At 38.3% G+C, this 16,497-nt stretch overlaps 1 protein-coding gene across 9 annotated transcripts in view; it reads left to right on the top strand.

The window, feature by feature from the left end:
• The window catches only part of PUM2 (pumilio RNA binding family member 2), a 103,300-nt gene that overhangs the window by 49,066 nt on the left and 37,737 nt on the right, over positions 1-16,497 (top strand). For all 9 annotated transcript variants that reach the window (XM_030799279.1, XM_030799280.1, XM_003275980.4 and 6 more), the window contains 3 exons: positions 3,477-3,602; positions 6,580-6,722; positions 10,298-10,436. In XM_030799279.1, coding sequence (XP_030655139.1) covers positions 3,477-3,602; positions 6,580-6,722; positions 10,298-10,436 — 408 coding nt within the window. The remainder of the gene's footprint in view (positions 1-3,476; positions 3,603-6,579; positions 6,723-10,297; positions 10,437-16,497) is intronic.

Raw genomic sequence — 16,497 nt, 5'->3', positions numbered from 1 at the left:
TTTATACATTTTAAGAAGACTTGAGATACCAGTCAATATGCGTAAGATGTACATTGGTTTGGTCCGGAAATATGGGACAATTGGAAGCTGGGAGGGGGCTACCAGCTTAATAATAAGAGACAAATAAGAGACAAATGATTGCATTCTTTTGAGTTTCTGATTAGTTTTTCACTCAATGCACAATTTACAGGAATAATCAGTTATGTGTTAGTCTGGCTTAGTGAAGAAATCAGATATGCTTTTTTCTCATGTGAGCAGAGGGATGACTTTGAGCTCTGCCTGTCCTTTGTCCATAAGGAATTTCCTTGCGGGCAAACTGAGAGGCAGATACGTAGCTTTTTTTTTTCTTTCTTTCTCTTTCAGTCTTTCTAACTATCTTATTTAGGAATAGAATGGGAGGCAGGATTTGCCCAGTGCAGTTCCCAGCTTAACTTTTCTTTTTGGCTTGGTGATTTTGGGGAGATTTATTTTCCTTTCACTAATCTGAGTGGAATCTTGTAACCTTTTTGACCTAGGGCATAGTTAAAAATAGGACTCAACAAATGGCTTTAAAATGAAAGGATTTTATTGAACTCATAGTTTAATTCATATTTTCTTCACAAAAAGTATAAACCAAAATAAAATTCTAAGGCCCCCAGCAACCACTGAATGGACTTCTTCCTTGGCCACGGTGCTCTTAAAATTTAACTTGAGGCCAGGTGCTATGGCTCATGCCTGTAATCCCAGCACTTTGGGAGGCCGAGGCGGGCAGATCACCTGAGGTCGGGAGTTCACAACCAGCCTGACCAACATGGAGAAACCCCATCTCTACTAAAAATACAAAATTAGCCAGGCATGGCGGCGCATGCCAGTAATCCCAGCTACTCGGGAGGCTGAGGCAAGAGAATCACTGGAACCCAGGAGGCGGAGGTTGCGGTGAGCCAAGATCGTGCTACTGCACTCCAACCTGGGCAACAAGAGTGAAACTCCGTCTCAAAAAAAAAAAAAAAAAAAAAATTAACCTGAAAGACTGATTCAGGCTGTGATGGGAAGTGGGGGTTGGACATGCTTCATTATACCTCTCCAGCATTAACATCAACGCAGACCTTAAGTCTGTTAAGGAACAGAGTCTATTCTCTCTGAAGCCTGCTATCTGGAGGATTCATCTGAATGATAAAACTTGTTTCCACAACCTCTTACCGCAACCCAAGCATTTCCTTTCTGTTGATCCCAGGTCTTTAGATAAACTCAACCAATTTGTCAACCAGAAAATTTTAAAATGTACCTATGGCCCTTATATTTGGCTCAGAATAAATCTCTTCAAATAATTTACCAAGTTTGATGCTTTTCATAGATAAAAGCAGATTTCTTAAATGGCTGTGTTGTGCCTAGACATGAAATCAGTGTTGAGGCTTGTATTTTTTAAAATTAAATAGGCTATAAAAAATGATTGTGTATAGGGAAAACTCTCTAAAACCGTGTTGTTATTTATTTAGGAGACAGAGTCTTACTCTGTTGCCCAGGCTGGACTGCAGTGGTATGATACTGGCTCACTGCAACCTCCACCTCCTGGGTCCAAGCAATTCTCATGCCTCAGCCTCCCGAGTAGCTGGGATTACAGGCATGTGCTACCACACCCAGCTAACTTTTATATTTTTAGCAGAGACAGGGGGTTTCACTGTGTTGGCCAGGCCGGTCTTGAACTCCTGGCCTCAAGTGATCCGCCTACATCGGCCTCCGAGAGTCCTGGGATCACAGGCGTGAGGCACCATGCCTGGCCTAAAACCTTGTATTTCCTCAGTCTCATGACATGACAACACAGACTACTTCTGTGACCAAATGTGTGGGCGGTTTTCTCCACACACCAAGCAGGAGACACCAGCTGGGTGTCCTCTAATTCAGTTCCAACACTGTCTACCCAGAGACGGTGTCAGATCCCAGAAGTTGAGGCCTCAGTCTCCAGGACTGCTTTCCACCCCCAACACACACTAGTCGCAAGTCTGGGCCTCCAGAACTTCTGACCGACTGGCTTCAAGTTGGAGTTCCCACAAGCCCCTCTTTGGGTTTGATTTGCTGGAATGCCTCATAGAACACTTACTTTTACTGGTTTATTAAGAAAGATGCTGTCAAGGATACAGGTGTGCAGAGCTTCTGGGTAGGGTGAGGCATGGAGGAAGGGGTGCGGAGCTTCCATGCCCTCCCTGGGTGTGCCACCCTTCAGGAACCTGAATTTTGATTTTAAGGCCTAGTAAGATAATATTTTCCTTTTGAATGCTTTTCAAAAATATTACTATTATCATTATTTATTATTATTATTATTATTGTTATTATTTTGAGATGGAGTCTCGCCCTCTTGCTCAGGCTGGAGTGCAGTGGCGCGATCTCGGCTCACTCCAACCTCAGTCTCCTGAGTAGCTGGGATTACCAGCGTCTGCCACCACTCCCAGCTAATTTTTTTGTATTTTTAGTAGAGACAGGGTTTCACCATGTTGGCCAGGCTGGTCTTGAACTCCTGACCTCAGGTGTTCCGCCCGCCTTGGCCTCCCAAAGTGCTGGGATTACAAGTATGAACCACCACGCCCGGCCTATTATTTCTTATTTATTTTTGAGACAGGGTCTCATGAAGTAATTTTTTCCAGTAGCTATGGTTGAAAGATCTATACAGTGATTCCTCAACATTTGAGAGTTTCTTTTCTCTTTAATGAGTACTGCAAATGTATATTTTTAGGTCTTTTTCAGCCTTCACTAAATTCATATGGACATATGTTACACTCAGAAGTGAGTGTAACTGGCCTTTAAGCTCTTTCTTGTTTCCTTATTGACTGGAAGGTAAAGTCCAAACTACTTAGCATGAACCAGGAAGCTCTTCCTTGGTCTTCATGATGGTTATACCTCCAGTTTTATTTTATCTTACACTATACCTCATTCGTTTTACTTACCCCTTCCAAAGTTTATTAGATGTTCCTCCTCTCTATGCCCAGAGCACTTAATATGCTATATTCTATTTGCTAATATACCTGTTTTTCTCACCAGGGGGAGTGCTTTGTGAGGGCAAATTGTATATTCCTGCCTCACTGAATCCCTAGCTCATAATGTGACTTTATAAGATTGAGTGAAAAGCTACTATTTCCCAGTAGCAGTTCTGGCTGTCACATTTATTTTATGCCAGTCTTGTGCTAATACATACTGTGCAGTCGTTTATTTTTGAATTTATATTTTTATTTTTTATAACATACCTTTAGAGAGAGTACAGTTGTGTCTAATCGGTGTTACATTTAATTCTCACAGCAATTCTGCAAAACAGCTGTTTCCTAAATGAAAACTAATTTAGAGTTAGCGGTACATGCCCAAGGTCACTTAGTAAAAATTTGAACCATTATGCACACTTTCCTCCCCACCCCCACACCACACCAGATGCAGAGTAGAAATGTTTTTATCTAATGAAAAAAATCATACTTTACATTGTCGTTTATTATTTCTCTCCTTTTAAAATATAGCTGGTGTATTCTCAGCAGGCCTTGCTCCAGCTGCATTTGTGCCAAATCCATACATTATTAGTGCTGCTCCTCCAGGGACCGATCCATATACTGCAGCAGGATTGGCTGCAGCAGCTACATTAGCAGGTAACATACTATTTGTTATTCTTTATTATGGTTGCTTTTTAATGTATTTAGTTTTGGGTGTAAGCTTTATTTTTATCTATTTGGGCAATTTGAAATTCCTAAGAAAAACTGAAACATTATCCAGAATGAACTAAAGTTTCCAGGAAGTTAGTACTATTTTTCAACTGTAATGCTACAGGGAAAAGCTTAAGCAATAACTTTTCCTCGTATACGTAATTGGCTTACATTTCAGCTTTATAGTTTTAGAAATCTATTGTCAACCATGAATCTCCATTTTAATGACAAACCCCATTACCCGCAGAGACAATGCAAATTAAAATTACTTCTCAGAAAATAGAGGTAGGTGGCCTGCATACATAGGTCAGGGATAGAATAGAGTAAGATAAACAGTTACAGTAATTCTGAGAAAATATGTATCTAAAATTTCTTGAGCAATGCTAAAATGTACAAACAAGCTGGGGGACAAAAAGTTTGGATCAAGTTGGAAAGAACTTACTAAAAACCGCCCAGCCTGAGACTACCACCCAGAATCTGAAATAAAAGCCAAAGCTGGCCAGGTGCAGTGGCTCACACCTGTAATCCTAGCTCTTTGGGATGCCAAAGCGCCTGGCCTGGGTGACAGAGTGAGACTGTCTAAAAATGAAAACAACAACAAAAAGGCCGTATTTATTGTCTGTATAAGTAAGGAAAAGTTGTGTGCGGATCAGGCACAGTCTTATTTGAACAAAGCAATTTGCTGATCTTAGTTGGGGTTGTTGGGAAGAGTTTGTTTTAGGTTGAGGTGGCTACAAAGACAGGAAATTTGTTAGTCTGAGGCATTGTTTGTATTGATTATACAGGCAAGAATAGGTTAATGTCTGCCTTAGAATTTTGTTTATTGGAATGAGTCTGCTAATGGGCTGACTTTCAAAACTTGAGGCTGTCACCTTTTTTTGTTTGTTTTTTTGGCTTTGAGCGATATCTTGACTAAAATATTGTCACTAATCAGTTTGAAACCCACTTCTGACAGTCAGTCTTTTCCTAGGAGACTGACTTTTTTTTTTGAGACGGAGTCTCGCTCTGTTGCCCAGGCTGGAGTGCAGTGGCGCCATCTCGGCTCACTGCAAGCTCCGCCTTCTGGGTTCACACCATTCTCCTGCCTCACCCTCCCTAGTAGCTGGGACTACAGGTGCGCACCACCACACCTGGCTAATTTTTTGTATTTTTCATAGAGACGGGGTTTCACTGTGTTAGCCTGGATGGTCTCCATCTCCTGACCTTGTGATCCACCTGCCTCGGCCTCCCAAAGTGCTGGGATTACAGGCGTGAGCCACCACACCCGGCCAAGACTGACTTTTAAAGTCAAGATCTTGTTTTAAAAAATGGGGAAGAAATTTCAGATTTATATTTGATATCTTAGCTACCACAATGAAACTAAGCTGTCATTAGCTTTTGGTGTGGACTTGGATGGGATTCTATAAGGGTGTGAGCTTTTCTGGTACCATTTAACTGGATGTTAGTATGTAAAGTGTTGGTATAATACAGAGAACCACTAAACTGTGGGTCCGACAGAAGTAACTTGAAGAGGTCATTTAGTTTGTGTATAAGCATTCTATGTATTTTGGACTTAGGTTTTCTAGGACCAGCATTGTCCAGTAGAAATACAATGTGAGCCAGAAAATGTAGTTTGAGATTTTGTAGTAGCCACATTATAAAAGTAAAAAGCAATAAAATTAATTTCAATAATACTCTTTAATTTGTCCCAACATATCCAAAATATAATAATTTCAGCATGTTAATAAATTCAGGCTCCTGGCTAGGTTGGATGAGTTTCTAGGTAGATGTTATGAATAGAGTTTACAAAACTTATATTTTTTATAATGTATCCTTTCATTTTTACAATGTGTCCTTTTTTATTTTTACAATGTATCCTTTTCATTGTTTTATTTTTACAGTGTACCCTTTTTACTATTTTTACAAGGTATCTTTTTATTGTTTTATTTTTACAATGTATCCTTTTTTTGGTAAACTCTATTCAGTGCTTTATAGTCCTCATTCCAGGTTCAGCTTATGTGGCTATCTGTAGAAATAAAAGCTTTTTATTTTAGTGATTCAGTCAAATATACTGGGCTTTTTTCCCCTTTGAATGCAACATGAAACCGAGAGTTTGACTTTTAAAAATACATTAATACAAATAAAGATGTCCTAAAATTCCACTGATAACATTTTAGGACATGTTTGTTATGTAAGTCAGGAATCATGACATTTTATTCATTACTTTAATGGTGAAGCTTATTGTGCATAAAACTATTTACTTTCCAGGAATCAAATATTATCTTGAATAAAGTAGACTGGAGCAGGAACAATTTATTCTTATTTTCCTAGTTTGCCTTCTATTTTTCTTTGTGCTTATATTATCTAGTGCTTTCTTGTCTTGACTCAGTTTCATTTTCCTAACCACATAAACACTGATGTCTCATTTGTTTTCTTATAATTTGCAGTTGTTCTGTGAGAATTGTGACTGTGAAATATGAAAAATATTTTAAAATTTAAGGTTTTCAACTCAAATACCATTGTAGCATGCTTGGTACCAGAATGTTCCCCAGTTTTGTGTTATAGATCAGTAGGCAAAATTCTCTGAGAGAAACGATGAATTGAGCATTTAAAAAATCTTAGTTTTATGGAATCTGTGTTCCCTGAATATATTATCTGCATAGTGTCAGACCCAAAAATTGGCATTTATTAAATGTTGAATAGATGGTTAAGTGTCCTATCAGTTTATTGGTAGCCTTGAGGTTGGATTCCTTGAGGTTGGATTCTCATCTTTTCCCTTTAAGACCGTTGCTGTCACCCATCAATACTTTGTCTTTTATTATAAAGACATATTCTTCTCTAAGTCTTCTTCCTGTCCCTTTTTATAATCTAATGATAGGTAACTAACCTCATGTCTATGTAAAATCTAGTAACTTTTTTTGGGGGGGTTGGGTATGGGGTTTAGGTCCAGCAGTTGTTCCACCTCAGTATTATGGCGTTCCGTGGGGGGTGTATCCAGCCAACTTATTTCAGCAGCAAGCTGCAGCTGCGGCAAATAACACAGCCAATCAGCAAGCAGCATCACAAGCTCAGCCTGGACAGCAACAGGTAGGCCTTCCTTCTATTAAGTAATACCAAGTATTTGAAATTCTTTGAGCTCCTAATGTTTAAGATTTGTGTTTTTCGACTTATGTTTCCTCACTGTGTAACACGACTCCTGGCATAGTTGATACACAAGTATTTATGCATGGGATTTTTTTTTTTTCCTAATCAGTATTATATGAATTTAAAAGATTTGGTTGCATTCAGTTTCTGTGTTTCTGTTATTTTGTGATCTTGAAATCTCTAGCAGTTTCTAAATTTCTTTTCATCACTTCTTATTAGTGTGTTAATAATGTTCCTATCAAAATAATTATTCCTTCATATTTTTCCAGGTATTTAAATTACAATTTTAAATGTTAATGTGTTTCTGACCAGTAAAAAGGGGTTAGTAGGTATTTTTTATTTTTAAGCAAGAAATGATAAAATATTTTCACTAGTTAGCTTTAATTTCTGGAAAAAGAAAGATGTTTATATCTTTAAAATTTCACCCTTTTTCAAAAGAACTAACTTCATAAATCTAAAAGCACTATAATAAATATCAGAATTCTGGCTGTCACATTCATTGTATTTATACTGAAGAAGCACCATGGTACTGCTTGCTTGGCAGTTAAACTTCATTCTGAATTTCCTTTAATATATTTTATTTTATTTTATTTTATTTATTTATTTTTTTTTTTGAGCAGTCTTACTCTGTCACCTAGGCCGGAGTGTAGTGGCACGATCTTGGCTCACTGCAACTTCCACCCCAGGTTCAAGCGACTCTCATACCTCAGTCTCCGAAGTAGCTGGGATTACAGGTGTGCACCACCACACCCAGCTAATGTTTTCTATTTTTATTAGAGACAGGGTTTCACCATGTTGGCCAGGCTGGTCTCGAACTCCTGGCCTCAAGTAATCCAGCCACCTGGACCTCTCAAAGTGCTGGGATTATAGGCGTGAGCCACTGCACTTGGCTAATATATTTTGATTCTAAATAGATGCTCTGTTGAAGCTGTTTTTAGCTCAGTCCTTTGACATCATATCACTTCATTGTTTAATAAATTATTTTTTAATCTGTGTCTTTGGACAAACGTAATGTCACATTAGCTTAAAATATACACACCTGTGTTTGATGCTTACTTAATAGAGAAGGACTTATGACTCCCACTTGTCCTGAGTTGTTTAAAATTAATGATTAAGTTTATCATGCTTGTGTATGATTGCTACAACAGCCATGTATTGCAGAATAGTAAACCTTGACCAGACTAAGTTTTCACCTTGTTTTGATATATAATCTTGTGTTCTTTTTAAAATACTATGTTTAAAAGCAGCTTTTACTCTTATTAAGGCTTCTGAATCCTGAAAACTTGATTTGGTCTGCATCAGTGTCGTAACAAATTCTTAATTTATTTGCCGAATCTTTCCGTATTTCCTTTTTCAGTCTTAGTGGGTTTTTTTGTTTGTTTGTTTTTTGAGATGGAGTTTCGCTCTTGTTGCCCAGCTGGAGTGCAGTGGGGTGATCTCAGCTCACCACAACCTCTGCCTCCCGGCAGCAGTTCTCTTGCCTCAGCCTCCCAAGTAGCTGGGATTACAGGCACATGCCATCATGCCCGGCTAATTTTGTATTTTTAGTAGAGAACAGGGTTTCTCCATGTTGGTCAGGCTGGTCTTGAACTCCTGACCTCAGGTGATCCGCCTGCCTTGGCCTCCCAAAGTGCTGGGATTACAGGTGTGAGCCACTGCGCCCAGCCTAGAAAATCATTTTAATAAAATCTAATTTTAGACCGGGTGCAGTGGATCACTTGAGGTCAGGAGTTCGAGACCAGCCTGGCCAAAATGGTGAAACCCTGTCTCTACTAAAAATACAAAAACTTAGCCAGGCATGGTGGCGTGCGCCTGTTGTCCTAGCTACTGGGGAGGCTGAGGTGGGAGAATCACTTGAATCCAGGAGGTAGAGGTTGCAGTGAGCTGAGATCGTGCCATTGCACTCCAGCCTGTGTGACAGAGTGAGACTTCGTCTCAGAAAAAAATCTAATTTTAAAGTCTTAAGATTTTGCCATTCCTCCTACTCCCAAACAAATCTTAAAAACAAAACAAAACAAAAAAAAAACCAGGTGTCAGCAACGAGCCTTACAGCACTAAGCTCTGGGGCTCCATGCACTGATGTGGGGCCAGCCATGGGGAGGCGGGGATCAAGTAGCCGAGGCCAGGGTTTTGGCCATCTCCCGGGCGAGTTGCAGGGCAGTGGCATCGGGAGCAAAAGCGGCATGACGCAGCTCATGCACCTGGAGTCCTTTTATGAAAAAACCTCCTCCTGGGCTTATCAAGAAAGATGACGCTAAGCCAGAAGACTGCATACCAGATGTACCAGGCAATGAACATGCCAGCGAATTTCTGGCTCACACACCAACTAAAGGACTTTGGATGCCACTGGGGAAAGAAGTCAAAGTTAAGCAGTTACTTTTCATTGGATTGCTTCATAATTTCTTGGTGATGGAAAATTCATTCCTAAAGCAATAAGATTAAAGGATGCTTGGGTTGGCATTGCAAATGGTATGGTCACCAAACGGGCGACAAAGAATGCCCTTTCTTTATCAAAGGCAACCGAAAGAGCAGTTCAGAGTAGCACATGAAGATCCCATGTATGGCAGCCTGTGAGGCAATAGAAGACATGAAAAGGGTGTAAGGATACAGCAGTTAAAACAGTTACTGGAGGATTCTACCTTGGATGAAGATGGGAGCAGCTCCAGTTCCTCTGAAGTAAAGAGAAACACAAGAAAAAGAAGAGGAAAGAAAAGGAAGAAAGAAAAGAAAAAGAAGAAAAAATGGAAGCACAAATCTTCCAAGTCAAATGAGAGTTCTGACTAAGGGTGACAAGGACTTGACTTGTTCAACATTCTCTTCTCAAGAATTAAACACTGTAGCCAAGGAACAGAGTAATATGCAGTCGGATAAAGTACCAGAATAGAGATGCCGAGAGAGGAGGAGATGTGGGTCACAGCAGTGAGCTCCCACCTGCCTTCCAGTGAAGATGTGACCCCAGGAGAAGTATCTCCTTCCATGTACTAGCTCTGGACAGTGGCTGATTTTAGGCAGGAAAGTTTCTTCGATGTTGTCCTCCCTGCTGGTCACATGAGTTTACCATTCATTCTTTTGAAATATCTTCCACAAGGTGGCAGGACTGAGGGAATCTCTGAGGCATGTCTTCCAGGCCCTGCCACAGCTTGTGCCTTCCACAGAGTGGACTCAGTTCCAGTGGATGTCAGGCTGGAGTCTTCTCTGTTGTTGAGAATAATAAAAGCTCATTATTTATTTTTTTAAAAAAACTACCTTGTTAAAGAGCACAAATATTAGAAATAGTTTTTAACCAAAGATTTTCTGTAACCTCCATGTTGCTTTATAGATTGTTCTAGCTGTTAAGAGCTAGTGATTGTGTTTTTGATGTTAATGTATTTTGCGATTTTTCATGCTAAGTCTACATTTCCTTGCATGTAAATGTTTAAAGAATATCCAAAGGCTGTAATAAATACACAGTTGTCCAAGATAAATTTACTGATCTATTATTTTATATTGATTTTAAGAAAATCGTTTTACCTTTGTAGGTTCTCCGTGCTGGAGCAGGTCAGCGTCCTCTTACTCCCAATCAGGGTCAGCAAGGGCAGCAAGCAGAATCACTTGCGGCAGCTGCAGCAGCAAATCCAACATTGGCTTTTGGTCAGGGTCTTGCTACTGGCATGCCAGGTATACAATTGGTCATTTGTGGAAATTTGAATAGATTTAAAATGTTAAGTGTAGGTACTCACACTGAAGAGTGAAAAAAATCAAACTGTATTTAAAATCTTGCCTACCTTGTAACGAAATATTTAGAACTCAGATGCTAATAATTGAAATCAGTATTGATTGTGAGACTCAATGATAGGAATGGTAAATATGTATCAGAATTCTCAACACAGCCATTTTTTATAGCATCTGTCTAAACCTAACCCAGAATTTTTAATATATTGCTTCAAGAAGTAAAACAGTTGTTGAGAGTTGGTATGCAAGACAGAACCTATTTGCCACTCCTGCTTTATAAGAATAGTCGTTTAGTTAATACCAGAAGAGTTTGCAGCTAATGTTTCTTACTTTGAACCCTGTTTAATCTTGTTTAGCCCATTTATAGTGTTTAAAACTATTATTTATAACTTAATAGCAACAGTGTCGATAATGGGTCTTTGAAAGCCTAGTATAAAAAATTACAGTATAAAATTTCTACCCATTGCTACTGTACAGCTTTTGGGAAAGGGCAACAAAGTACTTTTTTGTGAAATGATCACTAATAATAATGGAGGAAGAAGGGTTTTTAAACTTTAAAGCTATATTTGAATATCAGTAGATAAGGCATAACTTGCCATTCTCTTCTGAAGATTTAAGTATGCTTTTTTTCACTTTTGGTATATCAGTGGTTGTCCCTATATGGGTTACTTACTAATGATATTTGAGTTCCAATTTCCATTTAATCATAATGCAGTTTACTTTTCTATTCAGATCATTTAGGAAATGTGTTCAGTGTATTGGAAAAAATAATGACTTGCATGATTGAGGGTTTCTTTTATATATTAAGTATTTGTAAATACTTTGGTTTGTTTGAAGGATTTCTATTTCAATTACATTTATTCGTTCTCTCTGGAATTTTAAGATCTGAATTTATCATCTTGTCTGGCTCACGGGATGAAGAGATTTTCATCCTGCTGTCCCTGAGGTAGAATTGATAGTAGAGGGGGTGGCATTCTCATTATTTTATTTTTTATACCCCAGCCATATATTTTTGCTTCCTGGACTCTGCTGTCATGGAGTCATTGTGGATTAGAGACCTTGGCAAAAGCAGACTTTTGAGAAATGGACTGTGAAGCTGAAGTTGTTTTAAGCACATGGACGTTGGGCTGAAAAGAAGTGAGCTGGGAGTTTCTGAGGGCCACTAAGACTATTTTGGGTTCTTCTTAAGTTTTAGCTATATGTAGAATGGGGAGAGGAGTTATGGAGTACAGCAGTTTTTCCTGCTTAACTAGTTTCTCTCTGGAACCTGGAATTAAGAGAGTGCCTCTGGCCTGCATGTGTTTGCTGTGTCCTATAACTCATTGATCCTCCTAGGCTCTTGATGCTGGCACTATTACTCATTTCTTAGGCACGTGCCACCACGCCCAACTTTTTTTTTTTTTCTTTTGTATTTTTAGTAGAGACGGGGCTTCACCATATTGGCCAGCTGGTCTTGAACTCGTGATCCACCCACCTTGGCCTCCCAAAGTGCTGGGATTACAGATGTGAGCCACCACGCCCAGCCACAACATGTCTTAAAGTGGATTACTTAATCTTTTGAGCCACAACTTTTTAGCCTTTTTAGAAATACAAACGTAAAAACCACTCTTATAAGAAGGGCCTTACTAGGATTTGTATTTGTATGTTTCAGTGACTTTTGGGCTGTTCACATGATCCCCTCACACTAAAACTTTATTTGATGCCTTCTGTACTTCATTCTGCCAAGACTGTGATGATGAAATAATTCTCATTTTCCATATCCAAATAGTTACATAGTTATAAAGCTAATGTGTATACTAAAAGGGGCTCACTTGAGAAAATCGATGTTCCGTCAGGGCTCATACTTTAACTCTTCTTTCTAGCTTCAGTACTTTATCAGATCCCTAGTTACTGTTCTATTCTTAACTATTCTGCTTTATATCCTGTGTGCCGTTGTTTTTCCGTCTTGAATCTTTAGTCTTTCCCTTTCCCAATCCTTCCTTTCAACCCCACTGTGCTAGTCTGCCTGTTCATCCTAAAAAGCTTTATCTCTGCTCTGCTTCCCTCGTGGACTATTTGTCAAAATTTATACTCTGTCCCATAACTCTTTTAAATTCTGCCTCCATAATTCCTTTGTAGTATCTCTAATACAACTCAGTGACAGTTACAAAGTATAATTTCCTCTGTTATCTTTTTTTATGCTCAGTTTGTTGCAGTTCACCCTGTTGACTGTGTCCAACTCTTTGTAACTCCTTTCTGCTGAGTGGTATTTCACTCGTAGCCTTTTCACCTCTCATTGCTTTTTTATCAGTCTCTGCTTCCTCTATGTATATCCTTAAATATCAAAGACAGTCTGGCTTAATGGCTACCTTCTTTAGAGTCAGATTTGCTGTATTTCCACCACATAGCTATTGTTATTTTGCTTTTTGAATTTTCGTTTCAGATAGGAAAAGTGGAGATAGTTTAGACTTATTCCTCAGGAGAGTATATTTGCATTAGTCCTTTCAACTATTATCCCTGTGAATTTACATCTGCATCTTGGATTCTTTTCTGAACACCTAATACATGTCTGTCCTTAGACCAGACATTTCTACGTTTTTGTTGCAGGCACTCCTCAAATTGAAAATTCAGAAAATGAACTCACATTTCCAAATTTTCCTGTCTACTGTTTACCTTGTTTCACTTTACTATTCTCTAGAACTAGAAACTCTTAGCTTCAACTTCAAAGTTATCTTTAACTATTGGTTTTCTTCTGTGCCTCCACATCCAATAACTTGCCAATTCTCTATCAGTCTGTCTCATGGTCATTTTTATTTTTATAGAGACAGTGTCTGTGTTGCCAGACTGGTCTTGAACTCCTGGCTTCAAGCAATTTTCCTGCCTTGGCCTCCCAAAGTGCTGAGATTATAGGCCTACCAAATCTCTCAACTTCCTTCATAGTCCTGTGCTTTAATGCACTAGACCATATACTGTTACCCAAACATACCATGCACTTCTATGCCTCTAGTCCTAGCTCATGTTCTTTTTTTTTTTCTAGCTTAAAATACCCCTTTATAAATTTTAAACAAAATTGGTGTATATAGCTCTTGCTTTTTAAAATTTCAGCCCATAAACATTTTGTGATTAACTATCCTTCTCATCTTTTAATATGGTCCCTTTCATGAAGCTTTCCTCAATCTTTCCCAGTGCCCATTCATTAATAATTACTCCCTTGTCTGCTCTCTTTGGTATATTACTCGCACCTTTTTTTAGTACTTCTGTATGCCTTGCATTTCATTTAGCTATTTGTGGTTTATTTTCACCATTCTACAACTCTTATTTTAATGTGGTCTTAGATGGGAAATGTCTTAGAGAGTTTTGTTTCTCTGAAGGGAAGTTGTTAGATCTATGTCATATGTTAAAGTAAATGGCATTTTAGAATTAAGAAGGGGTGTGTTTCCTCCTCTGCTAGATTGCATAATTCTTGAGTATGAGGACCATGTTTTTTTGTTTTTGTTTTTCAATTCCCCATGTCTTGTCTTTCTGTATCATTCTTCCCTACATCTTTTTTTTCCTTTTCCCACTCTTCATACATTCATCTAACCAGTCACAGAGTTTCTCAGTAGCAAAAAGATAATTCAGATGAGATCAGGCACGATCAGGGTTGTATGGCCATAGACAAAAAGAATGGAAATTAGCAACTTTTGAACGGAATTACAGTGAAAATGCTACATATTTAAACTTGTGGATTAGAAAAAAAACAGAACATAGAGAATATATAGGTTTTAATGATTACATTAGAAAATTAGGGTGGAAATGAATGAGGTAAGCATTTATCCAGAAATTCTAAAAAAAATTAGAGAGAGAATAAAACCAAAGAATGTAGAAGGAAGCAAATAATAAAAATAGGAGCTGATATGAATGAAATAGAGAACAAACAAAATAATTATCCCGGAAATTACTTTGGAAAGACAGTGAAGTTGACCACCTCTTTGAAAAGACAATAAAGTTGATAACCTCAGAGACATCAAAACAGAGAAGGCATAAATAACCAATAACAGGAAGATTAAACAATCTAGCTATTAGGAACAATCTCATGTTAGTAAGTTAGAAAATGTAGACTAGATAAATTATGATGTCCATCTTTATCATAAATAGAAATTCTGTTCTTATAATTCTTAGGCCAAAAAATAAGGGGAATCCTTGACTCCTTTTTTCCTCACATCTCACGTCTAATCTCAGCGTATCTCGAGGGTTCTCCGAATTCAACTACCTTTCTACTGTCACTTCTATTTTGACTTGGTCCTCATTATGTCTCCTCTGGATTAGCTTTCCATCTGGGTTCTCACATCTTCTTGTCCCTCTTTTCTCCCCTATGGAGTCCTCTCTCTACACAGTAACTTGAGTGTAAGAAAAGTCAAAGTAATTCACTCCTCTCCTCAAAACTCTAATGGTTTCCTACCTGAAGTCAGAGTAAAAGTTGAAGTTATTAACAGTGACCTGTAAGGATCTGGCCCCTTGTTGCCTGTCTTACTCTTTGCTCCGTCTCTCTTTCAGTCGTACTGGCTTGCTTTCTGTGTCTTCTATTTGTAGATGTCTTCCTACAGATATCTGCTTGATTAGTTCTCTCAGTTTCTTTAGATTTTTCCTCATATGTCATCTTGTTGTGGAGATCCTTCATGACTCTCAGCTTTGAATTATTAACACTATTGTCACTGCCCAATAACTTCTATCCACTTTCCTGTCTGATTTTTCTCTCCTTTTAATATGTAAAACTGTCTAACATACCTTTTTACTTATTTTTCATCTCACTTGAAGCAGAAAATAATCTTCTTTAAGGATATTTTTCCTTATTTTTCCCTGCTTTATCCCACTACCCAGAATAGTGCCTGGCATGTGGTAGCCACTTGATAAATATTTGTCAAATGGATGAATTCATGAAAAATTAAGCTAAGTACAGAATGAGAGTGGGAAAAATATCATTCTGTGACAAAGGAACAGAATGCACCAAACTCTTGTGCTAAGGGGAAGCGTGGTGCCTCTGAGGAGTTTGAACCCCCATTTTTCCAATACAAAAAAGGTACAGGAGTACCAGGTAAAACTAGAAAGACAGCCAGGAACCAACCAGATCATGTTGTGGGCCGTATTCAGAGCTTTGCTTTTCATTTCAAACTCTTTGGAAGGTTTGGAGCAAGAGTGTGGATTGATATCTTTTAATATCAATCTCAGACCACAGTCTCTGGAGAATGTGTTATAGACATGGGACAAAAGAGCAAGGGCAGACCATATAATCTGGTTGGACGGGAAAGTAACCATCAAGAGAATGGATGGATTTGAGAAAGATTTAGAAGGTAAATGAACAGGCCTTCAGAGATGAGTTGACTGTGGGTTATTTCCTCTCTGGGAATTATATATGCAAAATTTAGTTAAGGAGCAGTTAAGTGCTGTTTGATTTGTCAATAGAGTGTTTATAGCCAAATGTCCAAATGGATTTACTTTTATTTTTAATTCAAATTCAGATGTTAAGTAAATGACAATGTTTTTGAACAAGAATATTTTCTGTGTGCCTTGAATTTAGGACTAGACCACACATACCAGTTAAGACTGTTGACTGGTATGTACAGCTTGAAATTTACTAGTAACGTGGATGTTTTATTACCAGCGTGCTAATGCTTATTTTTGATCAGAATTACTGTATTTACTAAAAACAACCTATGCATGTGTAAGTATCAGTCTTACAGGTGAAGTGTTTATCTGAGCACTGTTGATTATATTTCAGCTGAATTTAGCCTACTGTGTTTAAAGGCAATAAAATGTTCATGCTGCATTATCACTAATTTTACTGTAACTCTCACTTCTGCATAATATTAACAAAATAAGACTTAAAAATTGATATTGGAATATATTTCAATGTAGTCTGTGTTTTTAAAAACTTCTTAAAGGGCCAGACACAGTTGGGAGGCTGAGGCGGGAGGATCGCTGGCCCAGGAGTTAAAGACTAGGCTAGGCAACGTAGTGAGGCCCTATTTCTGTAGCAAACAAAAAGAAA

The sequence above is a fragment of the Nomascus leucogenys genome, chromosome 19 (assembly GCF_006542625.1).
Source record: "Nomascus leucogenys isolate Asia chromosome 19, Asia_NLE_v1, whole genome shotgun sequence".
Taxonomy (NCBI): domain Eukaryota; kingdom Metazoa; phylum Chordata; class Mammalia; order Primates; family Hylobatidae; genus Nomascus; species Nomascus leucogenys.
The sequence above is the reverse complement of the archived record's forward strand: the minus strand, read 5'-3'. Positions and strand labels throughout refer to the sequence as shown.